Below are 27,890 nucleotides of genomic sequence, written 5' to 3' on the forward strand. Positions count from 1 at the left end.
TTTGGGGGACCCTGGAAGCTCCCCTACATAGAACTGGGCACTCTGTGTTATCGTGCAGCCACACAAGGTTATAATTCAGTCCCCTCATCTGGGCTGGCAGCTCCTGAGGGCAAGGCCGGGTCTAAATTTGGAGTGTTAGTTCAATAAATGGGGAACCCTCTTCCCCTCTGATTTGAAAGCTGCAGTTGAACTTTGCAGCCAGCCTCCCCCAACCTCCATTCCACATGCTTCTTTGAGAGTTTGTTTACAGTGGTTGTGTAAACAGGAAAAGGGGCCATTAAAATGGAAATGGGGAAATTTGGAGAGCTTAGCAACCTGAAATGAAATCAGAAAGGGAGGTTTTATTCTCTTGGGGTATTTGAATCTCTCCTAATGTGCTGAAAGCTGAGAATAAATGGTCATTAAGGACCTTTTTTGTCATTAACAGCTTTTTGGTTGGCTTCCTTAAAATAGTTTATTCCCTCTTTCCTGAAGTCAAGCCTGGAGTGTCTTGAGTCTGGTGCCAAGGCCCCTGGGGCTGTTGCTGGCAGAACCCAGGTGGCCGAGACAGTGGTGATGCCACTGGTAGCCTCTTCACACTGGCACCATTTTAGGACCAGCCATCCTGTGACTTAAAGGAATTGGGAAGCTAATGCTTCTTTCTATTCCTTCTCTGTGAAATGAGATCTCCCCTGCTTTGCAAGGATATGAGGACCAGCTGCCTATTACTGGGCTCATAGTCCACATTTAAGAAAGGTTGGCTACAATTAGTAGCCCCAAACAGACCACATGCCCCATGCCGTGACCACTTAAGGCACTGGCCATTCACATCACACAGTTCAGAGCAATGGGAACAATAGCAAACATCTGGAAACTTCCTTTAGACTAATCCCCCTGAAAGAAATGGACCTGGCTTATTGGAAGAAGGAAGGTCTAAAGAGTACATGGAATTGGTTCAAACAAAGAATTCAATACTCTAAAACAAGAAGAAAAAGACAAAACGTCCCACTAGGAAATGGGCAAAGGGTAGGAACAAGGTTGCCTGAAGGATGAACCCAGAAAGGCCAGTGACCATGTGGCCAGGGGCTCCACCTCGCTGGTGATAAGAGAAATGCGTATTTTTAATCATGGTGCTATACCAGTTCACACCATCAGACTGGTGGACACTAAAGAGTATGGCTGAGGTTATGAGCAATGGAACACACGTAGCCTGAAATCCCTGTGCCCGTCCTCACTGCAGCCCTTGCCCTCCCCCACAAAGGCAAATATCATTTTGGACATGGTATGTGTAGTGTTCTGTGTATTGTTATTACCTATATAGGTACCTGCTGTTCGAAAAATAAAAGGCACACAAAAATCAGTTTATGAATTTAATGAAATTTCTTATTTAATTAACCCCCTTGTGGCATCTAGCCAGAGAACATGGGAATAATGCATTTATCCTAGGGGAACATTTAGCCTATCATCCAGCAGTTCCCAGACTTCTTACAGGGTCATTAAGCAAGTGGCTTTTCTTGGTCCTGAAGAAGTGTCTCTATCCCCATGAGGAGAAATGTTTCTGTAACGTGCCCAGGGTCCCAGTGCCATCCTCAGTGGCCCTCTGATAGTTTCCCCAGGGAGTCTTGGCTGTGCTTCTACCGACCCAGAGATTGGCCAGCAGTTCAGAATCTTCAGTAAAATATACACAAGATCAACTTTACCACTTTAACCATTTTTATACAGTCCAGTGGCATTAAGCACGTTCACACTGTTGTACAGCCATCCCCACCATCCATCTCCAGAACTTTGTCATCTTCCCAAACTGAAAGTTGGTCCTCCCTGCCCAGCCCCTGGCAACCACCCATTCTAATTTCTGTCTCTATGAATCCAACTGTCCCAGTCCCCCCATATAGGTGGAATCATATAGCCTCTGACCTTTTATGACTGATTTCCCTTAGCATAATGTCTTCAAGGCTCACCTGTATTATAGCATGTGTCAGAATTTCCTGTTTTTTTCAGGTGGAATAACATTCCATTATATGGATATACACCAGTTTGGTTTATCCATTCATCCATCACTGGATACTTGGGTTACTTGCATCTTTCAGTGGTTGTGAATAGTGCTGCTATGAAATGGGTCTGCAGATATCTATCTGTTCAAGTCCCTGAATTGTTTTCTTCCCTAAATTCTATTGTTTTTAAGACTGTCATAAAGAAAATATAGCCCAGCCCTTGTGTTGTTATGAAACCTAGAAGGGTCAGGGTCTGCCTGGAGCCCATATTCAGGGACAGGATTCAGAACCCAGGCTGAGACAACTGGAGCCTTGTTATCTTGTGGAGAGCCTCAGCTGCTGGTCTCGAGGAGCTCCCCGTCAAAGGCCATGAGCTTTGGATATGATTCTGACTTTGTCCTCTTCACAGCTATGCCCTTTGCTTTCTGTACGAGAGAGAAGCTCCCTTGGACGGAATTTGCTGAGTCAGCAGAGGATGGACCCACCACCAGATTCTGTCAGAAGGTAGGACATTAACTGCTCCTCTGACAGCAGCTGCCAAACACGTGCAGGTCACAGAGCACAACCACAGCTGCTGGGTGTGGCCCTTTACCATGGAAAACACACCATTTGGTGCTTGTTTTGCCAGATAAGATTAGATAAGACTATTTGCTGCCCTTTTGTTAGTATACTTTCACTTAAAATCATAGAATTTCAGAGCCAGAAGGGCCCTTAATGGCTTTTTTTAGGTGAAGGAGCCACAGCCCAGGGAGGGGTGACTTCTCATGATGGGTTCTATAGGCAGCAAGTGGCAGAGGTGGCCCTCGGGGACCAGAGATGAGGTCAAGTCCTTGTCCCAATCTCTGCTACTGACCATGCTATTTGCCTGCATTATGGAAGCTTCTCTGTATGGCCTGTCTCATCAGTACAGAGATTGGTCTTCATTTGTCTTTATTAAAACCTTATAATGTTGTATGACCCCAGTGATATGAAATGTCCAGAATAGGCAAATGAATAGGGGCAGAAAGCACATTAGTGGTTGCCAGGGGCTGGGCGGGGAGAGGGGATGGGTAGTGACTACTAATGGGGTTTTCATTTGGGGGTGATGAAAATGTTCTAAAATTAGATTGTGGTGATGGTTGCACAACTCCGTGGATGTACCGAAAACTACCCAACAGCATACTTTAAAAGGACTAATTTTATACCATGTGAATACTATCCTAATAAAACAGTTACCACACACACACACACACACACACACACACACACACACACACAACCCCTAACACCAAAGAGGTTACGAATGATGGCATCCTTATTCTCACCTTGAACAAAGCAGTTTTTTCACTTCTCCATGTCCCATTCAGATTTTATATATATATATATATATATGGGATTTTTTGAGCAGCACTGTAATCATAAGTGATTCTATCAAAATTGGGTTGCAATTCCAAACATCAGTATTTTCACGCTACTGGAAAAAATCTGTCATCCACCAGGTCGTTGATTCTGTGCTATGGATGAAAGAGGAGGGGACTGGTTAAGTGGTGACTGTAGATGACACGCTTGAACCAGGGCCAGAGGAAGAGGAAAGGGGGAGTGGGGATGAGAGCTGGTGCCAGGGACACCTGTCTGCAAGAGGGGCCCAAGACCCACAGACGCCCTTCCGTAGCTCAGAGCAGCACCTCTGCCCACTGTGCCTTTCCTCTCTCTGTCATTAAAGCCAGAGATAGTGATAGGCTGGTTAGAGTTGAGGATAAATGACCGTCTAGGGCTGCTCATCATAATTGTCACCAGGTCCTGATGTTCTTACTTGAGACAAAAGGAATTCAGTATCAAAGAGTTTGGTTTGGTTTGACTTGGTTGGTTATAGATGAGAAGTATGATGAATATTCTTTTTTTTTATTGTGGTAAACAACACATAAAATATACTATCTTAGCCATTTTTAAGTATAGTTCAGTGGTGGTAAATACATTCACATTGTATGTAATGTGAAACAGATTTCCAGAACTTTTTCATCTTGTAAGTCTGAAACTCTGTACCCATCAAACAACTCTTCACTCACCCCCAGCTCCTGGAAACCAACATTCTACTTGCCGTTTCTATGAATTTGACTACTTTAGATACCTCACGGAAGTGGACTCGTTCAGAATTTGTCTTTTTGTGACTGGCTTATTTCACGTAGCATAATGTCTTGAAGGCTCATCCGTGTCAAGGATGACATCAATGTCATTCATGTGATGATAGGATTTCCTTCCTTTTGAAGGCTGAATAATATTCCACCCTATGGACATAGCACATTTTTAGAAAGATTTTATTTTTGAGTAATGTCTACCCAACGTGGGGCTTGAATTTACAACCCTGAGATCAAGAGTCACATGCTCTACTGAGCCAGCCAGACACCCCAGATATACCACATTTTATTTATCCACTGATCCATCAGTAGAGTCTTGGGTTGCTTCCACTTTTTGGCTCTTATGAATAGTACTGCTATAACCATTGGTGCGCAAATATCTCTTCAAGACCCTACTTTCCATTCTTTCCGATATGTAACCAGAAGTGGGACCTCTAGATCATATAGTAGTTCTATTTTTAATTTTTTGAGAAATTGCCATACTAGTTTCCACAGCTGCTGCATCATTTTACATTTCCACCAACAGTGCACAAGGACGATGATTATTCTTATTTAGCTAATAAGCTTGGGCATCAGGACAACACTGACATTCTTCCAAAGAACAAATAAAAATGATAGATAGCTCTGAACCAAGTCTAATTATTTAGTAGGATCATTTAATTCTTCAATAAAAACAACTATGACAGTTGATTTAAAAGTAGGACTCTGCTATATTCATCATTCTTCCAGCTGGCAAAGAAGCATGACATGGTGGTGGTATCCCCCATCCTGGAACGAGACAGAGAGCATGGGGACATTTTGTGGAACACAGCTGTGGTGATCTCCAATTCTGGAGCTGTCCTGGGAAAGACCAGGAAAAACCACATCCCCAGAGTGGGTGACTTCAATGAGGTGAGCCAGCTCAGCCTTTGTGGATCTTTCTGTGAGCAAAACTCTGTGTTGGATCATGTCATGTTACACAGTGCTGGAACACTGTGTGGCTGCAGTGCTCTAGGGTGTGCCGCCATTGTCCTGCATCACATGGACGATAGGATTCTGGTGGGAGTCCTGGGTGAGTCCCAAACACCAAGCACAGAGGGGTATTTCTTTTTCTAATATAACCTGATGTGGCTTTCTGAAATTTGTCTTTGAGGTAAGTAATATATTGATTAAAACAAAAATAAGTCATGCACAAATGTGAAATGATTCCTCAGCCCCTTTCAGGCTCTGAGCTCCTTACCCATCATAGGCTAGCCCTTGCTTGGGAGGTAGGGGGTCCTTGTCTGTAAGTCACATGAGGTATTAGCCATGTCAATGTGTGGGATGGCAGTAGGTTAACGTGCGTGTCTGTGCACAGGGGTATTAGGTAGAGCTTTGTGCCCTTATCAAGGTATAAATCAGGGGAGCTATTTTGATGAGTTAATGCCAATTCATGGGTGGATTAGATGAAGAGGGGTGGACGTTTGAAGGAGGGAAGTAAACTCCAGCTAATACCTAAGATATGAAACCTGAACTTGATCTGCAATGAATACAGTTGTTCAGAATGCAATCTCCCCAGTCCTTTGCTGCCCTCCCTGATTGCGGGAGTTCCAGCCACACTCAGACTGGTCAGGAGGACAAAGAAGGATCTATAGAGGGAGATGACATTTCCTAGGGGGAAAGAAAAACCGAGTGTATCTCGGTAACAGCTGGAGGTGCGGGTGGGAAGACGTGCTCATCACCTGTTTACCCTGGGATTAATCTTTAGCTCCCAGCAGATAGTGAAGGGCTTGTCTCAACACACCAGGATCTACTCCAGTGTCCACCACATGTGCACATCCTGGTTGCTGCCTGACCCTGACAAATTTTGAGATTAATGGGAGGAGGCAAAATGTTCTGGAATCATATCTGTTTGGGACCCTGACTAGTCCTCTAGCCCCCACTCAGTGCCATCCATGAAAATGTCCCAGGGCTGGCACCCCAAGGGGGCAGAGAGGCCAGCTGGGCAAGTCACATGCCCCCTGAGGCCATGGTGGTTTTCCCCTAGCAGGTGACGGTTGCTCTGGATGAGCTTCCAGTCCCTTCTGCTCTGACATTCTTTATAGGAACATGTGGTTGGTGAAGACATTGACTAACTCATGTTAACATCGACCAAACTTTAGCCTTTAGTTGTACCACGATTGAAACCTAACTAAAGTTTATCCTTAAAATACTGTGGGAAGTTGCTTTGGGGATTTTTCTGACATGCCACAAAAGAAATTGTGGGTAAATGCTTAAGCCACGATGATTTCCCAGTTGTTGGCTTGTAGTTATTGTGTCTGGTTTCTTCAATTAAAAAAAAAATTTTTTTTAAACATTTATTCATTTTTTGAGAGACAGAGAGAGAGAGACAGATTATGAGCAAGAGAGGGGCAGAGAGAGTCAGCTGCTTAACCAACTGAGCCACCCAGGAGCCCCTCTTCGATTAAAAAACATTTTTTTAATGTTTATTAATTTTTGAGAGAGAGAGTGTGTGTGTGAGCAGGGGAGGGGCAGAGAAAGAGGAAGACACAGAATCTGAAGCAGGCTCTAGGCTCTGAGCTATCAGCACAGAACCTGACACGGGGCTCAAACCCACGGACCATGAAATCATGACCTGAGCTAAAGTCAGACATGAGTCACAGCCAAGACTGTTACTTTTAGAGAACTGGAATATTTTATTTTTTCCGTCAAGTCTAAGGAAAGAGAAATCGTACAGCCCAGAGGTTTTCACATATGGCCCTTGTTTTTCAGTCAACTTACTACATGGAGGGAAACCTCGGACACCCCGTGTTCCAGACTCAGTTCGGGAGGATTGCGGTGAACATTTGCTATGGGCGGCACCACCCTCTCAACTGGCTCATGTACAGCATCAACGGGGCTGAGATCATCTTCAACCCCTCAGCCACCATCGGAGCACTCAGGTCTCTCAGCTTGCAGGATCTGGGAGGGTTCTTGGGACCTAGCGATCTTAGACCCACCGCCAGGCTGCAGGGTTCCGAGATGGGTTTAGTAAACTGTCGTGCGCAGCTGCGGCCACCAGGTTGTCTTACGAATCTGAGTATGGGATTGTGTGTTGTGTATTTACCCAACTTTCCTGTGGGAAAAAAATTACTCAACGTCAATTAAAATTCCCCCTAAAGAGCTGCTTTGCTGTAAAATACTATTCTCTGCTATTATTCTGAACACTGAGATGGTAATAATTCCCCTCCATCCTATAATTGTCAGGATTCCAAAAAGCTCCTCTTCTAAAGTACCCAGAGCATAGTAGGTGCCTGGCCAGCATAAGCTCCCTTCTCTGTCATGGCCCCTGCTAGGGGGACTGAGGATATCTAAGAGACTTATCTGCAACATCCAGCACATGGAAGTCAGACATCTGGATGAGAGAAGGAGCAAATGAGAGACTAAAAGCTGTGAGGGTCCTTAAGAGATCAGTTAAGTGACTCTGAAACTTGGTTTTAACCAGCAAAGGGTTTTTCTTGTAACACCTAACACGTGTTTAGGTGTCAGCCTAATCCTGAAACAGATAAATCTATTCTGATCAAGGCTGTGCGGTGGGCCCCGGCAGCCCTTGGGTTCCTGTGCAAGACCCCTGGGGCTCACTTAATAATGGCAGGCAAGCTAAGATGACCCGGCATGACTGCACTTCCTCTGCTTGTCTCTTCCCCAACGGCTGAGTATTTGGGTGGTTTCTAGTTTTGCATCATTAACAAGTACCAGAACTCTAGGAATTTATGTGCAATTATCTTTCTCCCCAACTCACTTCCTCCAAAGCAGGATTCCTGGAGCAGGAGGTGCTGGCCTTCACTCTGTGTTGTACTGGTTGCCAGTGCCCTAGCAGTGGGCCCCTGGGGGACCCATGGGGAGTGGTTGGGGCAGTTCTGGTGGGCAGCTTTGAGTTCCCTGATGGCCTATCCCTGTCACTCTTCTCTCTTGACTAAATTTTAGTCAAATTTCTTCTGAAGGTCAGAATGTGATATTTACTTTACCTTTTCTTTTGAGCATGGTGCTCTCTTCTCAAGAGCGACATCCTTATAGCATTCCAGTTTCCACAGCAGCCCCCTCAGTGAGGCAGAGCACAAACCTAGCTGGCTCCCTCAAGTCAACTGCCCCATCCATGCACCTGAAGTTTCTCTCTGTGTCCAGGAGGGGTGCTGTTGGTCAGAAGAGAAAAATTTTGGACATCCCCTGAAGAATCTCCCTGGGGCCTCATGGCAGCTTAGTTACTATGACAGAGTCCAAGGCAGTTGTGACATAGGGTAAACTACTGGTCATCCAGCATCCAGACCTGGGCAGAACCTCTGGGCCACCCCCCTGGAGCAGCCCCCTCCTGTTGGCCATGTGTAAGACATTCAGCAAGCATCATCTACCTGCAAGGGTCCCTTGAGGAACCTGAAGCCAATTCGCTGAGCATCAGTGCCTATACTGGCTCTTGGGCCAGGGCAGGCAAAGCTGTGGCCTCAGACTCGGATGGCCAGCTCCCTGACCTTATTCTGTTGAGCTTTTATTATCCCCAATTAAGCAAACAGAAGCACCCCAATGTAATATGCACATAACTATTTATGTCTCCAGCAGTCTATTAGACTTATTAAAAATTATTGATTTTCCTTCCTCAACCAACAGTCATCCAACTCATGCCTTTCAAGGGTATGGTGAGGCTGACAGTTAAAACGGTAACACGTCCTTTGGAAAGCGGTATGTTTCATGAGCTCCTAAAATGTTCACACCCTTGACCAGATAATACGCCTAGAACTTTACCTGACAGAGTATCTAAAGGAGGAGGAAAAGGCTGAAGCCAGAGGTGAGAGAAATGTCAGACTTAAGTACATTTCGGCCCATCTCTTCCTTGTTATTGCACAGTCACTAAAAAGTCATCATGAAGATAATGCAACATCATGACAAAAGCCTGTGAGCAAAGATGTTTTCAGGCTATGGTCAGAACTCTGTAAACCTCTTTTGCCAAGAATGGGTATGGAGTGTGGAAAAATTACAACAGATGGTTTATAAGGATGGTGGGATTCTGGGTGATTTTCTTAAAATGATAAATGAGTATTTATGGAATTGATGGTGAGTGTTTTTTCAGCACCGGGCTGGGCAAATCCCCACCAGCTGCACGCAAGCAATGGCTTCTGGAACCATCCATTCCTTCACTGGCATGTCCCCCCTCCCATACACACATGCTCTGTGGATTGGTGGGGTGTCCTCACTCATTTTAGGGTCCCACAGTTATAAGCACACGGTAGACTTGAAGTGTTTTTTGATGACCTGAGTCATCCTGACCCATGTGGCCATGTATGTGTGTCAGTAGGCGAGTCGCTGTTCCATCTCTTCAATGCAGGTCTTTGTCACACTGTGACTGGGAACAAGGCAGATGTCCCCATACACCCATCGGGCTCTCCATGATTCCCACATACCCTGGGTTCTCAAGAGCCTCCATCTTCTTTCCCTTGCTTGCTTTGAGAGCCAGTTTTATTGCCAGCTGTGGGTTTGAGTCCTACACAGTGCACCCTCCCAGGAGAATTGCAAGAAAGATGTTTTCTGGCACTCACCCTGCAACTGTCTATTTAATTCCTGAAAATGTCATTTACGGGTGTGTTTCTATAAAAATCCTTTCTTAAAAGTTTTGTCAGCTTGGCTTAGCACCTGGGGGGGGCAGGGAAGCAGCAAAATGAGTCCTCTCAATCAAGCCTGTGATTTTTTTTTTTTTTTTTTTTTTTACAGACTCGTGAAACCTCCCGAGAATTAGGCTTGTGACAAGCACCCACTCCCTCCACCTACTCCTGGTTTAAACCAGGTGCATGCTGACAGGAAGGAAGATTCCAGGGCATTTTGCTCTCAGTCACTCAGTGTTTCTAAGTGGGCATTACACCTGTCAATCCAGAATCTTAATGATGTTGTTCCTCAGACAACAGAGTGACAAGAAGGCCCACTGGATTCCATGGCACATTGTCATTGGTGGGCTGGAGAAGGACAGGGTCTTCAATTGGGACAAGGTTTTCCACCATGTCCTACCTTTGTGAATACTGGACTGAAGAAGGCCCACAGCTCAGCTGTCCCTGTATGGTGCCTCCTTCCTGGGCCAGTAAGAGAACCAGGGATCCCCTCTTAGAGTCTCAGGGTTCAGAAGAGGAAAATAGGAAGGCACTGGGAAATGTGGACAGGCCCAGGGGAGGTGGCACCTGCTACAGAATCTACCCCTTCCAGTTACCCCAATTCCTTGCAGGTTTACTCTGTTTGCTTGGCCTGAAGTACCCCCTCTCTAGAGACTGCTTTGCAAGGCAACAGAGCAGGGTCGGGATTAGTGCAGCAGTCTGAGCCTTGAGCTCCCTTCTTACATTTGCCAGGTGAGGCTCTGCCCAGCACAGAATGTGAGTTCCTCACCCGACCCAAGAGGAGGGAAGGAGAGAGAGCTAGTCACAGGGCTTCTGCCACGCAGCCCCCTCTAGAAGCTTTGCCTGTGTGGTCAGTCTTTACAATATTCCTTTAAGGAAGTTTCAGAAAAGGAAACTGAGGCTCAGGGCTACTTTGTCCTGCAGCAGCCCCTCCCCAAAAGGCTGCTTGGGCTTGAACATGGGACAAGCTGGCCTGCTTGTGGGTTTGGGGTCACCCACAGCCACAAACAGTCTCCCTGGCCATCCCCACTGCGGACCTGAGAAGGCCGACAGCCTGGCTGTCACTCAGGACCAAGCACCCTCCCAGTCTGGCTGGAAAGTCAGCCACATGGTTCCTCTTGTTTCTCTCACAGTGAGTCCCTGTGGCCAATTGAGGCCAGAAACGCAGCCATTGCAAATCACTGCTTCACCTGTGCTATCAACCGCGTGGGCCAGGTAAGTCCCGGAGGTCTGGCTGGTCTCCCAGGTTTGGTTAACCAGGTGTGCTGGGGAGGGGACAGAGTGATAAGCCGCTAGGAAGGCTACCTGCCGAGAGGGGACCCAGCCTCTTCGGCCAGCAGAGTCCACAAGGGGAAGCAACTGTCTGCTGGCCCTGGTGGGGACATGTCACACCTCTTCTCCCTGCTCCCTTTGTGTGAAGGCCATAAATCCTAGGGTCCTGAAAGGCAGTAGACTGGCTTGGTCTGTTACTTTTAAAGATATTCCTATGTCCTTCTTCTGTTTTTGTCTGTTTTGGTTTTTAGCTGAAACCGTTTTGAATGGCTGTCACCCTGTCCCCACCACGTATCCAGTTTCGTGTTTTTCCCCATTGACCCCATGCACTGAATGACCCTGACTACAAAAACACAATGCGTTTATTACGTAATAATCTTCTTCCTATTCTTATTAATCGGATGCCAAAATCTAATCAGAGCATCTGCTCAGTCTGAGATAACCGAGGTTTCTACGTTTCTGGCAACATAAACAAACTCAGTGTTTTAATTAGCCTGTGTAACCCCATCACAGCTTGATATGCAGTTTCCATTAGGCTTTAGGGAAGATATTGAAAACAACGTGTGGGCACCCCCTTACTCCCTTCATAGACCCCAAGCTGGGGCTTATTTCTCAGGCGGATACACCTCAGATGCCTTCCACAGTCCTGAGAACCACTCTGCAAAGCATCTTTTTTTTTTTTCCCCCTCCCAGGAGATTATAAACTCCCCAGAGATGAAGTCTGAGTTTTTACCTTGCCTGTCAAATTCCCCGCTGGCCGCCTGTGTTGGCCCGATGCTGGCTACTTAGCAGGGACGTTTAATAAGCACTTGTTGATTGCCCAGTGACTACAGGCCATTCCTTCTGGCTTTAACTGTTTCTTCACAAACGCCTCCTCAGCCTGACTTTGTGGTGGATGCGGTGGTAGTGCCACCTATAGGTTTACCTTACCTTGGTTTTATTTCACAGGAGCACTTCCCGAATGAGTTTACCTCTGGAGATGGAAAGAAAGGTATGTTCTGTGAATTTCCATGGTGGCTGCCATTGAGGGGTGGGCCTCGCTGTCCCATTCTCTGTCTGCCACAGGGTCTGTGCCACAGGCCTTGTCTGCACATGTGGCATGTTGTCGGAGGCGTGCACTGCTCTCATCTTTATGGCCCACAGTGTGGGGGGAGCCTGACCATGGCTACGTTTGGATAGGCAGTCCTGGGCTTGTGACCACATCATTCCCCAGATGGGAATTGAATGGCATTGGATTGGACTCTACCCCTCCCCCGGGATTGGTATAAAATGGGCCTAAAAGATATGGGGGAGCCCTTTGTGAGCTCCCTGAAAGAGAGGGTGCTTTATCCACCCTACGCATCTCCTTCCCTCTCTTCCTTTGTCCTTGTTCATCTGCTACCATCCCCCACCCCAAGCTGCACAGCTGTCCCAGAACACTGGCATGGATTGTCTTGGGTTCCTAGAATCCACAGCTTGTTTTGATCTGAGGGCAGGTACCACCTCACCTCTACTAGGATTCCCCACCCCCTGGTCCCACCTCTCTGGCTGGAAATGTGGGAGGGAAGGGCCCACCAAGGAGGAACTACCTCAGGGTATCCCCTGATAAGGCAGAGGGGATGGAGCAGGTCTGTTTCCCAGAAAAGTACTTCCTGAAAGTGTTCCAGATCCCCTCATTTGAGGCTCCAGACTTCCAGAGTCTCCAATCCCAGTTAGCTCTCTGCAGTCAGAGTCACAGAAGAGGCAGGGAAATGAAGTCTGCTGGGAATCTACTGTGTCCAAGCCCCTGCTGGGCCCTGCACTGTGCCCACCTACTCCTTACATGCCTGTGGGGTGGCTATTAGCCCACTTGTGAGGGGACCGAGGTACGGAAGGAGGTGGGTACAGTAGACAGAGCTGGCAAGGCAAGTGAGGGCAGAGCTTCCAGCTCACGTTGTTGGGCCACCACAGGAAGCAGGTCACACAGGAAGCCCTACAGAGCCATGTGACTCCTTTGGGCTGTGGGTGGCTAATGTTGGGAGTAAGGGCTAATACTTCTACAAGGGTGACCTTTAAGAATGTTCCCAGGGGCAGAGGTGAGGGCTGTGAAGGTGACTTTTGGAAAAACTTCCTTGACCTCAGGCCTGAGGAGGGACTCAGGGACTTGGGCCTCAGCATTTGGCAGATGCTGGGGAGGGTGGCACTGACCCTTTGTTTAGGGTGTCACTCAATGTGCCTCCCTCTCTGAAGAATCCACCATGTGCCTGCACAAGCTCACAGGTTCTTTCTTTTGCTCCTTCAAAGCTCACCAGGACTTCGGCTACTTTTATGGCTCGAGCTACGTGGCAGGCCCGGACAGCAGCCGCACCCCTGGTCTCTCCCGCAATCGGGATGGGCTGCTGGTTGCCGAGCTTGACCTGAACCTCTGCCGGCAGGTGAATGACATCTGGAACTTCAAGGTGGGTCCCTGAGTCCCCTGATCTTGCCCTGCTCCTCTTCTTGAGCCCCCATCCTGCTCTCAGGGCTAGAAACCACAGCCGCTGGGTTTGCTCTCCAGAACAGCCAGATGAGACTCCAAGCTGAGTGGAGGGGCAGGTTTCTTCCTCCCAGAGCTGGTGTGTGAGGGAGGAACCACTGCATCAAGTAAGGCTCAGGCAGCAGACCCTAATAAATTCTCCTCTTGTCTGATTTAGAATCTGGGTGCCTTCAAACAAATTAATCTCAATTTCATTTGTCCGGAGAATAGAGTGGATTGGCTTCTCTAATCCTTTTTTTCCTTTCCAGGCATTTGTACTTATCACAAGATAAATGTGGGTGTCTGGCTCTGCCTGTGGCCCGGCCCCATGGTCTAGGCCTTGATGGTAGAGGGAAATGGGTCATGCAAAGAAATGGCATCTTATCACAGCTGTGTGCCCCCTCCTCCCCACCTTTCCCAGTCACGTTAAGCAAGCCCTTTCTGTTCCTGGGCCTTAGTATGCCCATTTGTAAAACAGAAGGCTTTACTGCAAGGTCTCAAGTGGCCTTTGAGACCTAACTTGCGTGACGCCAGGGGTTATGGGAGGAGCATAAGTGCCCGCCTTCCTGGAATGGGGAGCCATTCCATGGCAGCCATGGCCCAGGACCCGGACCCCCCTGGAATACACTGTCTCATCCTGGATGCAGATGGAGTTTGCTGCATTAGTGTCCAACAGTATTCTATCAACTCAGAACCCACGCCAATGAATACATACAAATGAATGTCCTCACAGCTGAATGACTTTGCCCAGCTTCTGTGGGAAGAACCAGCTCCCCTCCATTTACCTGAGCATGGGTCCTTGGGCGTGTTCCCTGAGTCTCAGATCCCCATCAGACAAACAAGACAAACAAGGCCCATATGAACATCTCCTCTTTCCTGGGAAGGTCTCTCCTCTTCCTGGGAAGCTCAGATTAATGCTGTATTCCACACAATAAACAGAATGTTTTCTCATTAGTAACTTTTTGAACGCAAAAGCCCTCCCAAACTATGGTAATGGGCTTGAGCTCCTACTGGGACTTTGGGGAGGAGAGAGGGAGGAGATGCTGGGTAGATTCTCTAGCCCTGCCCCCACTCTCTCCCAGACCAGAGCCGGGAGGGTGCACCAGGGTGCAAATACCTGCAAACTTCACTGCTGTCTGGGGACAGCAGTGTCACTCCCCTCTCTGGGCTGTGGGCTGTTCTGGGGTTCTGTAAGACGGAAGGACAGCCCTCTTCCCTTCTGCCTTGGGGCAGGCCACACCTTCCGGATGACAGATCACAGAGGTCTTCCAGCAGGAGGGGCTGGAGCGTGTGAGTCCTCTGTCATCTGTCATCTTAGCTATAGCACCGGAATCAGTGCCGAGAGGTCACACAGGGGTTGTTTCTCTGTTACATAGTCTGAAACTATCCCCTCAACTGGCCTTCCAGACAAATTTCTGTCCCGTGGCTGCCCTCTAGTGGCTAGAGGTGGTGGTGAGTAAATGAGGGACGTTTATGAAACAAGAATTTCTGCCTGTGTTTTGCTTTCAGATGACGGGCAGATATGAGATGTACGCTCGGGAACTTGCCGAAGCCATCAAACCCAACTACAGCCCCAATATTGTGAAAGAGTAGCTGGATGTCAGTCCCTGCCTACCAAGGAGGGGACCTCTGCCCCTAGCAGCTCATCAAGTACAGCAGGCTTTTACACCTTCAAGTTCTCCCTCATGATGCCCTGATAACATTGCTGTACAGATTGGTTTTAAAATGCCCAGGCAGGGAGGGTAGATTGAAGAGTGACTGCTTAATGAATATGAGGTTTCCTTCCTGGGTGATGAAATGTTTTGGGGCTACACAGAGGTGATGGTTACACCTCTAATGTACTAAATGTACTAAATGTACATGAATGTACTAAATGCCATTGAATTGTATACTTTAAAATGGCTAATTCTGTGTTATATGAATTTTACCTAATTTTTAAAAATCCCAGGCACTGCTTGTGCAGGTTGACTTGCATTTAAACACATGGGATGCCCCAGTCCTGAGGTTCCTCACCTCCTCTGTTTAGACTGTCAGCAACCTGAGGGTAAGGGTGGGAGTGTATGTCCAAGGGAAAAGCCGAGGCTGATCCAGAGTCCTTGAATTACTGGGTGGTTGTGGGCAGGGGAGACGGTCATTAGATGTGTCCACTTGGCCAGGCTGCAGTCTCCAGATATTCAATCAGACGCTAATCTGGGTGTTGCTGTGAAGGTGTTTTGTCGACGTCATTAAAGTCTGTGACCAGTTAACTAAGCAAGTGAGATTATCCTAGATAATCCTGATAGGCCTGATTCAGTCAGTCAAAAGGCCTTCAGAGGAGAGCTGAGGCTTCCCCAGTGAAAAAGAAATTCTGCCTGTGGACAGCAGCTTCCTTCCCAGGCCTGTTTGAGTTCCAGTTTGTCCTTCCTGGTGGCCTGCCCTACAGATTTCAGACTTGTCTGTCCAGCCCCCACAATCACTTAAGTCAATGCCTTGCAATAAATCTCTTTCAATATATATGCGACTGTTTCTGCTTCTTTGGTTGGACCCTTACTGATATAGATTCTGGTACTAGAAGTGGTTCTAGAGGAACAGAATCTTCAGGACGAGTTTTCTGCATTGGTGCTAGGTTTCCTGGAATTCTTCTCTAATTTGGTTGATTTAAAGACACTAATGACTCTATTTCCAGTAGTAAAGAGGGCAATGGTTAGTCCATGGTATGATGTAGCAATAGAGATGTATAGAAAGAACAGGACATCAGCCTGCACGCAAGAGTCCCAGTCTGCCGTTCCTGGTGGCCTGTCCCATCTGTGGATTTTAGGCTTGGCTGACCAGCCCCCATCAATTGCAAGTATAAGGCAATTCCTTGCACTAAATCTCTAAATCTCTATATCTTTATATATATATATATATATATATATATATATATATATATATATACACACACATGCTTATACATATATATGTACACACATACATATGTACATTTGTATCTCCTATATATATAAATATATCTGTATCCCCTGCTGATTCTGCTTCTCTGATTGAGCACTGACTGCCTGACTTACGTAGCAGATTTCCACTTCTCTGCACCTTGGTTTCCACATCTGTAAAGTAGGACCATATCCCCTCTCCTGCTTTATGCGACAGGACAGTGGTAAGAGAAAGACTAGATGGGTCAGGGAGCCTATGTGACCTTGTTGCACCACACAGCAAGAATCCCACCTGTGAAGTCTCAAACCTCCATAGCCAGCCACAGTGTTGAAAGTGGGAGTGGGGTCCTCTGGTTCTACCCTTACTGTGCCCAGTCAGAGAAGGTAGCCTCATTCCTTCCCTGGCCCAGCAGCTGAATTGTATGAATCAACCTATGTCAGGGCTGGAGTGCTCCTCGACAGCCACATGGGGTGAGAAAACCAGTTGCAACCATCCAGCCATACCTCTGTGTTAACCCCCTTAACCTCTCTGAGCTGCAGGCTTTTCCCTTCACCTAAAAGCCCCCTTTGTACTTACTTTTCCATAGAATCCAGCCCTGCAGATGCAGTGAGCTTTTCTGTCTGGCCTTCAGTGTCCAGAAACGCTGTGCCTGTGATTTCTAAAAGGAGCGTGTAGTCAACCAAATACAGAAGCCAGCTGAGATGACAAGTTGGTGTATTTATGAAATTGGCTCTAATACACCAGAAAGGATTTGATTATCCACACCTCTCACTGCCTAGAATCAAAATGTTCAAGCCTGCCTTAGGGTAGATGGGTCCTGCACACATGGAGTCATTTAAGGGTTTAACTCATGCCTGGAACATTTAGATACTCAGCAAACATTTGTTGGCTGAAACCTAGGGTAGAAGTTTTTGTTTCTATGTGATCATTGCTGATACCACGGGAGAGAAGTTGCAGTGGTTCTGTGTACAGGGCCTGTGGTGGATGGGTGAAGGCTTCTGACACTCTGAGCCTTGGTTTTCTCACCTCTAAGATGAGAGGTGACTGGGCTTAAGGCTTTCTGGGGTCTCCCTAGCTCTTCAGACAACATTCCTGATAGTCCATGGCTTTATTGCTAGAATCTGGAGTATCAGGGAAGAGTGGTGCCAAGCCACAGTGTGTCCAACAGGAAAAAAGGCAAAGACATTCTCCAGGATAGACCACATTTTAGGCCACAAAACAAGTCATAATAAATTTTAAAAGATTGAAATCATATGAAGCATCTTTTTCAATCACAATGGAATTAAACTAGAAATAAGTAGCAAAAGGAAAATTCAGAAATATGTGAAAATTAAACCACATGTTCTTGAATACCCAATGGATCAAAAAAAATCACAAAGGAAATTAGGAAATGTTTTGAAACAAATGAAAACAAAACCAAAACACCAAAACTTATAGTATGCAATGAAAGCAGGGCGACAGGGAAATTTATAGCTGTAAACACTTACATTAAAAGAGAAGGGGGGTGCCTGTCTGGCTCAGTCCGTAGAGCATGTGACTCTTGATCTCAGGGTTGTGAGTTCAAGCACCACATTGGGCATAGAGTTTACTTTAAAAAAAATAAAATAGGGGCACCTGGGGGGTTCAGTTGGTTAAGTGTCTGACTCTTGATTACAGCTCACGTCATGATCTCACAGTTTGTGAGTTTGAGCCCGCATTGAGCTCTGTGCTGATGGTGTGGAGCCTGTTTGGGATTCTCTTTCTCTCCCTCTGTCTGTCCCTCTCTCTGCTCTCTCTCTCTCTCTCTCTCAAAATAAATAAACTTAAAAATTTTTTAAAATAAATAAATAAAATAAAAATTAAGAAGAGGATTTCAAATCAACAACCGAATTTTATACCTTAAGGAACTAGAAAAAGAAGAGCAAATTAAACCCAAGATAACCATAGAGAAGGAATATTTAAGATTAGAGCAGAGAGAAATAAAATAGAGAATAGAAAAAACAATAGAGACTACCAATGAAGCCAAAAGTTGATTCTTGAAAAGAATCAACAAAACTGACAAAGCCTTAGCTTGATTGACTAAGAAAAAAAGAGAAGACTCAAATTACTAAAATCAGAAATGAAAGTGGGGACATTACTACTGATTGTACAGAAATAAAAAGGGTTATAAGAGAGTACTATGAACAGTTTGTTAGAGGAGGTCATCAAGAGCATATGACTGCTGGTTGACTCATGGACTGGACCCAGGCAATCAGAGGCCCCTTCCCCTCCTCTGCCCACTAGAATGTACATTCTGCCCCACTCTTAGCTCCACACTAGGAGCTACTTCAATGACACAGCTTGAGAGAGTAATTTTTTTTCTAGTCAATTGGCAAATATTTATTAAGATTCTAACACTGTAAAACGAACTAATATGACCCACAGAGACAAAGATGAACAAGATGGGCAAGATACCTATTCTTGTGGAGCTTTCTTTCTTTTTTAATGAGTCATGCATAATTTGTTTATTTATTTGGGGGGAGGGGTTTTGAATGTTTATTCAAAAAATATTTTATTTATTTATTTATTTATTTATTTATTTATTTAAATTTACATCCAAGGTAGTTAGCATATAGTGCAATAACGGTTTCAGGAGTAGAATCCAGTGATTCATCCCTTATATAGAACAGCCAGTGCTCATCCCAACAAGTGTCCTTCTTAATGCCCATCATCCATTTAGCCCATCCCCCACCCTCCCCTCCAGCAATGCTTGGTTTGTTCTCTGTATTTAAGAGTCTTTTATGTTTTGTCCCCTCTCTGTTTTTATATTATTTTTGCTTCCCTTCCCTTATGTTCATCTGTTTTGTATCTTAAATTCCATATATGAGTGAAGTCATATGATATTTGTCTTTCTCTAATTTTGCTTAGCATAATACACTCTAGTTCCATCTACGCTGTTGCCAATGGCAAGATTTCATTCTTTTTGATTGCCAAGTATTATTTCATTGTGTATATATATACATATATATATACCATCTCTTCTTTATCCATTCATCAGTCAATGGACATTTGGGCTCTTTCCATACTTTGGCTATTGTCAATAGTGCTGCTGTAAACATTGGGGTGCATGTGCCCCTTCTAAACAGCATACTGCATCCCTTGGATAAATACCTAGTAGTGCAATTGCTGGGGCATATGGTAGTTCTATTTTTCATTTTTTGAGGAACCTCCATACTGTTTTCCAGAGTGGCTGCACCTGTTTGCATTCCCACCAGCAGTGCAAAAGTGTTCCTCTTTCTCCGCACCCTTGCCAACGTCTGTTGTTGCCTGAGTTGTTAATGTTAGCCATTCTGACAGGTGTGAGGTGGTATCTCATTGTGGTTTTGATTTGTATTTCCCTGATGATGAGTGACGTTGAGCATTTTTTCATGTGTCTGTTAGCCATCTGGATGTCTTCTTTGGAAAAGTGTCTATTCATGTCTTTTGCCCATTTCTTCACTGGATTATTTGTGTTTTGGGTGTGGAGTTTGATAAGTTCTTTATAGATTTTTGAACCCTAACCCTTTACCTAATATGTCATTTGCAAATATCTTCTCCCATTCTGTCAGTTGCCTTTTAGTTTTGCTGATTGTTTCCTTCGCTGTGCAGAAACTTTTTATTTTGATGAGATCCCAATAGTTCACATTTGCTTTTGTTTCCCTTGCCTCCAGAGACGTGTTGAGTAAGAAGTTGCTGCAGCCAAGGTCAAAGAAGTTTTTGCCTGCTTTCTCCTCTAGAATTTTGATGGCTTCTTGTCTTATGTTTAGATCTTTCATCCATTTTGAGTTTATTTTTGACTATGGTGTAAGAAAGTGGTCCAGGTTCATTCTTCTGCATGTCGCTGTCCATTTTTCCCAACACCATTTGCTGAAGAGATTGTCTTTTTTCCATTGTATATTCTTTCCTACTTTGTCAAATATTAGTTGGTCATACGTTTGTGGGCCCATTTCTGGGTTCTCTATTCTGTTCCATTGATCTATGTGTGTCTGTTTGTGTGGCAGTACCACACTGTCTGGATGATTACAATTTTGTAATACATCTCAAAGTCCAGAATTCTGATGCCTCCAGCTTTGTTTTTCTTTTTCAGGATTGCTCTGACTATTCAGGGTCTTTTCTGGTTCCATACAAATTTTAGGATTGTTTGTTCCAGCTCTGTGAAGAATGCTGGTGTTGTTCTGATAGGGATTGCACCGAATGTGTTGATTGGTTTGGGTAGTATCGACATTTTAACAATATTTGTTCTTCCAACCCATGAACATGGAATATTTTTCCATTTTTTGTGTGTCTTCTTCAATTTCTTTCATAAGTTTTCTGTAGTTTTCAGTGTATAGATTTTTTACCTCTTTGTTTAGGTTTATTCCTAGGTATTTTATGGGTTTTGGTACAGTTGTAAATGGGATCAATTCCTTAATTTCTCTTTCTTCTGCTTCATTATTGGTGTATAGAAATGCAACTGATTTCTGTGCATTAATTTTATATCCTGTGACTTTGCTGAATTCATGGATCAGTTCTAGCAGTTTTTTGGTGGAATCTTTTAGGTTTTCCATATACAGTATTGTGTCATCTGCAAAAAGTGAAGGTTTGACTTCTTCCTTACTGATTTGGATGCCTTTTATTTCTTTGTGTTGTCTGATTGCTGAGGCTAGGACTTGCAACACTATGTTGAATAACAGTGGTGAGAGTGGACATCCTTGTTGTGTTGTTGTGTTCCTGACCTTAGGGGGAAAGCTCTCAGTTTTTCCCCATTGAGGATGATATTAGCTGTGGGTCTTTCATATACAGATTTTATGATCTTGAGATATGATCCTTCTACCCCTACTTTCTTGAAAGCATTTTGTCAAATGCTTTCTCTGCATCTATTGAGAGGATAATGTGATTCTTATAATTTCTTTTATTAATGTGATGAATCACATTGATTGATTTGTGGATATTGAACCAGCCCTGCATCCCAGGTATAAATCCCACTTGATCATAGTGAATAATTCTTTTAATGTATTGTTGGATCCAGTTGGCTAGCATCTTGCTGAGAATTTTTGTATACGTGTTCATTAGGGAAATTGGTCTGTAGTTCTCCTGGTCTGTAGCCCCCTGTAGCATTCAGGTGATTATGCAGTGGCAGCAGTTCAGAGATTATGGCAAATCACAACACACAGCCCGCTCCAGGTTTCACCACACCCTGGCATCTCTTTGTTCCAACACCAGCAAATGCGGCTGTTCTCTGGGTCTGGTGGGACCTTTGCATCCTCTACCAAACACCCTCCAAGCAGGGGAACTTCTTCTCCCTGTGTGGCCCATGGACCCCTCAGACCTCTCTGCCTGCTCCTGGGGATTCGCCCTTCCTCCCCACCAGAGCACCACCAGGTATTGAGTTCTGGAATTCTGACTCTGCACTCTCCTGTTTATAGAGACCTAATGGTATTGAAACTCTCTCCTTTCTCCCTGTCAATGGTTTTGGGGAACAGTTTTCTTGTTCAGTCCCTTGTGTTTCCTCTCTTTCTCTTTCTCTCCAGCTACTTTTCCTGCACTCTTCACCCTTTCTCTGTCCTCTCTCTGCAAAAACAGCCTCCTACCCTCCGTGGCTTCTCTCTCCCCCAGTTCACCTCTCCACACTGTTTACCTGCCAAGTTCTAGGGCTCAAGTTATGCAGATTGTTGTGTTAATCCTCAGGTCAGTTTTCTAGGTGTGCAAAATGGTTTGGTGCTGATCTAGCTGCATTTCAGGGCAGAGAGAAGCCAAGAACTTCCATGCTGCTTAGCCATCTTGGCCCTCGAGAAAGTAATGTATTATTAAGGCCATCTGAGCAGCCTATGTGACTGAACCCCATTAAGGTCTCTATGTAAACCCCATTAAGGTCTCTATGTAAACCTATGTAAGGTCTAGGGGCGCCTGGGTGGCGCAGTCGGTTAAGCGTCCGACTTCAGCCAGGTCACGATCTCGCGGTCCGTGAGTTCGAGCCCCGCGTCAGGCTCTGGGCTGATGGCTCGGAGCCTGGAGCCTGTTTCCGATTCTGTGTCTCCCTCTCTCTCTGCCCCTCCCCCGTTCATGCTCTGTCTCTCTCTGTCCCAAAAATAAATAAACGTTGAAAAAAAAAATTAAAAAAAAATAAATAAAATAAACCTATGTAAGGTCTCTATGTAAGGTCTCTATATGCCACTCTTAAGATTCTGGTGGGCATATGCAGAGATCTACTTGTCTTACGACCACTTGACACGAACCTCGTATGTAAGTGGCCTTGCTTTAAAACTGCCACCTACCTCACGGCTCCTGGGTGGCTCAGTCGATTAGGAATCTGACTTCATCTCAGGTTATGATCTCATGGTTTGTGAGTTCAAGTCCTGCATCAGGAGATCTCGAGCGCTGCTTCAGGTAAACACAAGCCCCACTTTGGGTGAGCCCTGATTCTCTCTCTCTCTGCCCTTCATGGGATTCTCTCTCTCTCTCTGCCCCTCACTCACTTGTGCCCTCTCTCTCTCTCTCTCTCAAAAAAAAAGAACAAAAACAAAAAAACCCTACTACCTACCAATCTGGAGAGGTCTGCGTCTTTCTTTGTTCTCTCCTTGCCTTCCACTTATGGGGGCCAGTTTCAGATTTCACCCAGGGAGTTGCCACATTTGCAAACCAACACAATTGTCTGCCAACAAATTGGACAACCTAGATGAAATGGACAAATTCCTAGAAACACAAAACTACCAAGACTAAATCATGAAGAAATAAAAAATCCAGATAGACCTGTAACTAGTAAGGAGATTTAATGAGGAATCAAAGCATTCCTACCAAAGGAAGGCACTGGTCCTGGTGGCTTCACTGGTGAATTCTACCAAACATTTAAAGAAGAACTAACATCGAGGCACCTGGCTGGCTCCATCGGAAGAACATGCAACTCTTGATCTTGGGGTCATGAGTTCCAGCCCCACATTGAGTGTAGAGATTACTAAGACAAACAAACAAACAAACTTTTAAAAAATTAAATAAATGAAAATAAAGAAGAACCAACACCAATCCTTCTCAAGTTCTTCCAAAAAACTGAAGAGGAAGGAATGCTTCCTCTTTTTTTTTTTTTTTTTAATTTTTTAAATTTACATCCAAGTTAGCATATAGTGCGACGATGATTTCAGGAGTAGATTCCTTAATTCCCCTTACCCATTTAGCCCATCCCCCCTCCCATGATCCCTCCAGCAACCCTCTATTTGTTCTCCATATTTAAGAGTCTCTTATGTTTTGTCCCTCTCCCTGTTTTTATATTATTTTTGCTTCCTTTCCCTTGTGTTCATATGTTCTGTGTATTAAAGTCCTCATATGAGTGAAGTCATATGATATTTGTCTTTCTCTGACTAATTCCGCTTAGCATAATACCCTCTAGTTGCATCCATAGTTGCAAATGGCAAGATTACATTCTTTTTGATTGCTGAGTAATACTCCATTGTGTGTGTGTGTGTGTGTGTGTGTGTGTGTATACATATAAAATACCACATCTTCTTTATCTGCTTCTTTTTTTTTTAGTATTTATTTTTTATTTTTGAGAGGACGGGGGGGGGGGGGGCAGAGAGAGAGGGAGAGAAAGAATCCCAAACAGTCTTCATACCATTAGCACAGAGCCAACGTGGGGCTCAAACCCACAAACCACGAGATCATGACCTGAGCTGAAACCAAGAGTCAGGCGCTCAGCTGACTGAGCCACCCAGGCGCCACTGAAGGAAGCACTTCTTAACTCATTGACGCCAACATTATGTTGACATCAAAGCCAAAAAAAAAGACACTACAAGAAAACAAAACTACAGAGGAATATCCTCTATGCATACTGATGCAAAAATCCTCAACAAAGTACAGTTGACCCTTGAATAATGCAAGGGTTAAGGGTGCTGACCCCCTACACACTCAAAAATCCGATGTATAACCTTTGACTCCCCAAAATTAATAGCCTACTGTTACCAGAAGCCTTACCAATAACATAAATGATGGACTAACACGTATATCGTATGTTACATGTGTTATATACCATATTCTTACACTAAAGTGAGCTAGGGAAAAGAAAATACTATATTTTTAAATTTTTTTATTAAAAAATTTTTTAATGTTTATTTTTGTGAGAGAGGAGAGAGAGAGAAAGAGAGAGAACATGAGTAAGGGAGGGGCAGAGAGAGGGGAGACACAGAATCTGAAGCAGGCTCCAGGCTCTGAACTGTCAGCACAGAGCCCGATGCAGGGCTCAAACTCACAGACTGTGACATCCTGACCTGAGCTGAAGTCCGATACTTAACCAACTGACCACCCAGGCACCCCAGGAAAAGAAGATGTCATTAAGAAAATCAGCAGGAAAATACATGCACAATACTGTACTATATCCAAAAAAAATCCAAACATAAGTGGGCCTGTGCAGTTTAAACCTGTGTTGTTCAAGGGCCAACTGTACTAGTAAATTGAATCCAACAGCATATTAATGGCTAAATTAGTCTTATTTCTATTGTTTCCTTTAGGATAGGTTAAAGAAACATGAACATCTTGTCAAGAACTGGGAAGAATCTGCGCTCTTACCCTGTTTGGAAGCTGACAACTTAGCCAACCTCAGTCTCTTGGATGCTAGCGGAAGACACAGCACTCCTCAGAGGCAAAGGAGTTTTTAGTACAGCAGTAGCAGCAGCCAGAGTACCGGCACTGTGTTATGGCAGTTCCCCGAGCCCCAGTTCCCCCAGGACGAGACAAAAGAGGGCCAAGCAATCCCTGCACATGCAGTGGGTTGCATTAAGAAGAGAAAGGGAAAGAGGGAGAAGAGCTTAAAAAATTCTAATCTTTTTTACTGGAAGGTAAAATATGCCTGCCCCTTGTTCTAAAGGCAGACACTATCTCTGTCTACCAAGGTTGCAAGAACACCTGCATTTTGCTTCAGAGGGAGACTTAGCTCTATCTGCTAAGGCTGTTGGCTCTACAAGTGTCCTTGAAAACACAGTCCAGGAAAACACAGTCCAAGACAAAGGCGTTCATGGTTTTAGCTCATGAGTCTTGCAAAAATTTGAGAAAAGTGAGAGACCTACAGCAATAACTTCTAGCAATGTCCATTTCTCATTTCTGCATCATCTTGACTTCTGGCAGTTTCCCCATGAGTGTACTACTCTATCAGTCACTCTGATTAATTTGGCCGACAGAGGCTGGACCATATCAGTTCCATTTGTCTCATAGGATTTCATTAATTTTATCCATAGAACTTCAAGGAGAATGAGCCCAACCTGCAAATTAACCTTAGTCCTACCTCCCAGGGTCCTCAACCCAACAGCCTGGACAAATCGCATGAACCATGAAGGTCTACCTTAGAAAGCCAAGTGGCTTTCTCAAATATTGACCTTTCCACTTGGCTTAGGTCATTAATCCAGGTATGGCAGGATATATTAGATACTGTCCAATCTCCACCCTGGCCCACAGGAAGAAATGTAGACAAGATTATTATCTATACCAATAGATATAGATATCTATATCTATATCTATTCGGTCTAGCCAGTGACCTAATACTGATATGAAATGCCCTCCTGAGCCAAGGTGGTAACAGTGATCACTTCTTCTAAAATCAAGGATAAATGTTGCATCACTTTTTCTAATCAGATGACTACCATCATGGGGATATCTGCCCACAGAGTGCACATAAATAACGAGTCAGTTACTGGTCCAGGAAGCTCCCCTGAGTAATTGAGGCTAGCCTCATTTTAGTGAGATCTTCACAGTTGTCTGTGGGCTACCCAATCTATTCATGGTATTTGCTTAAACAATTGAACGGATCAAAGATCTAAATGTAACAGCTAACCCTATAAAATTCTTTTTTTTTTTTTATTTTTTTTCAACATTTATTTATTTTTGGGACAGAGAGAGACAGAGCATGAACGGGGGAGGGGCAGAGAGAGAGGGAGACACAGAATCGGAAACAGGCTCCAGGCTCTGAGCCATCAGCCCAGAGCCTGACGCGGGGCTCGAACTCACGGACCGCGAGATCGTGATCTGGCTGAAGTCGGACGCTTAACCGACTGTGCCACCCAGGCGCCCCCCTATAAAATTCTTAAAAGAAAACACAGGAAGAAACCTTCATGACACTGGACTTGGCAGTGATTTCATGGATTATGGCCCATGACCAGCATGAAGATGCAAGACACCGTTTTGGGGGAAGTTGGCAAGTTAATGCCTGGCTTCCATACAAGTACAGTCATCAGAGCTCCTGTGGTGTCCCCAGAAAGAAAGTGTTCTCCACAAGTTTTGAGGTCCCCCAAGCGGGACCTACATCAGTCAAGGCGCAAGTTGATACCTCTCCTTGTGGCATCCTGACCAGTTGGTAGGCCTTCGGTTTCCCAGTTAGCTTGAGTAATTGAATCTAATCCTTGTATTTGGAAGGACTGTCTGAGGGTAGTCAGTCCAATCTCTCCTGTTTGCCCATGCCACCAGCTGGGTGACACTTGTCTTCTCCATAGAATGGCTGAATGAGATCTATGGAGACAGCGGTTGGGACGACATCTGGTGGCATTGCAGTTGTTTCCCCTGGGAGATTGCAAGAGCCAGGGCTATATCCCCTGTGTTGTGTTTCCAACGGCCTTCTGGTAAGGTTAATAGGAATGGTGATCAAACTGTGGTCAAAGCCATCTGGTTGGGAAGAAGGCAAATCCCTGCAATCGGTTATGTTTAACATGCTTGCAAAAGTTTGGGAATGTTACACCGGGGCATACATATTTCATAACGAAGGCTCCGGAGGCAATTATGAAAGACAAGGATCATTAATGATTAATGCTTCTCCCTCCCTAGCTTGTAAAATCTAAGCTCTTTCCTATCTAGGTGCCAAAGTTGCCATTCCTCCTCCAAAGTCAGTATAAATTCCAATAGCTAAAACATCACCTTTTTTTCCCCAGTGACCCCTTTCTCAAACCCCTAGCCTTTGTTTGGAAGGGTCAGGTGCAAGAGGAACAAGAACAGTTTTATAAACGCACAGAGACCTGTTATTTTCCCAACTTCAACCCACATGGGCCACCATAGGGGGTCTTGGCAGGCAATGTACTCACCCAAGTGGTCATTGTCCTTATGATCTCTGACCATGTCAGTCCAACAGGAGAATCCAAGCGACTAAACCAGAATCAAGTTTGAATTCCTAGGCCTCCCTTCAACTGGGCTGTCACTTTAGAACACATGCCAAACAAGCTGGCCTGGAGTTGTTCTTAGGAAAAAGAAAGAAGCAACATGCCCAGGAATCATCAAGTTTAAATCCCCCAATCCAGGGTGCAGTGGCTCAGTTGGTTAAGCGTCCAACTTCGGCTTGAGTCATGATCTTGAGGTTTGTGGGTTTGAGACCCGCATCTGGCTCTGTGCTGACAGCTCAGAGCCTGGAGCCTGCTTCAGATTCTGTGTCTCCCCCTCTCTCTGCCCATCCCCTTCTCATGCTGTCTCTCAAAAATAAATAAACATTAAAACAATTTTTTTTAAATTAATCCCCCAATCCAAACTGCTTTATGAGAGAGAGTGGACCAGGAGGGAGTGAGGGAGATAGACTCAGAAACATATATATATATATATATATATATATATATATATATATATATATATA

General features: G+C 45.0%; 1 protein-coding gene and 1 long non-coding RNA gene across 3 annotated transcripts in view; one reads left to right on the top strand and one right to left on the bottom strand.

Moving 5' to 3' along the window:
- LOC121010153 (uncharacterized) overlaps positions 1-1,931 on the bottom strand; it is a 5,518-nt gene extending 3,587 nt beyond the window's left edge. Inside the window, exon 1 of the long non-coding RNA XR_005781025.1 lies at positions 1,689-1,931. This is a non-coding gene — a long non-coding RNA (uncharacterized LOC121010153). The remainder of the gene's footprint in view (positions 1-1,688) is intronic.
- UPB1 (beta-ureidopropionase 1) overlaps positions 1-15,910 on the top strand; it is a 29,022-nt gene extending 13,112 nt beyond the window's left edge. For both annotated transcript variants that reach the window (XM_040443551.1, XM_040443552.1), the window contains exons 4-10: positions 2,380-2,474; positions 4,814-4,975; positions 6,815-6,984; positions 10,806-10,887; positions 11,893-11,935; positions 13,207-13,361; positions 14,927-15,910. In XM_040443551.1, the coding sequence (XP_040299485.1) occupies positions 2,380-2,474; positions 4,814-4,975; positions 6,815-6,984; positions 10,806-10,887; positions 11,893-11,935; positions 13,207-13,361; positions 14,927-15,010 (791 nt within the window). In that variant the 3' untranslated portion in view covers positions 15,011-15,910. The remainder of the gene's footprint in view (positions 1-2,379; positions 2,475-4,813; positions 4,976-6,814; positions 6,985-10,805; positions 10,888-11,892; positions 11,936-13,206; positions 13,362-14,926) is intronic.
- The last annotated feature ends 11,980 nt before the right edge of the window (positions 15,911-27,890 follow it).

Source organism: Herpailurus yagouaroundi, unplaced genomic scaffold (assembly GCF_014898765.1).
Source record: "Herpailurus yagouaroundi ecotype Mexico unplaced genomic scaffold, PumYag 191, whole genome shotgun sequence".
NCBI classification, from domain to species: Eukaryota; Metazoa; Chordata; class Mammalia; order Carnivora; family Felidae; genus Herpailurus; species Herpailurus yagouaroundi.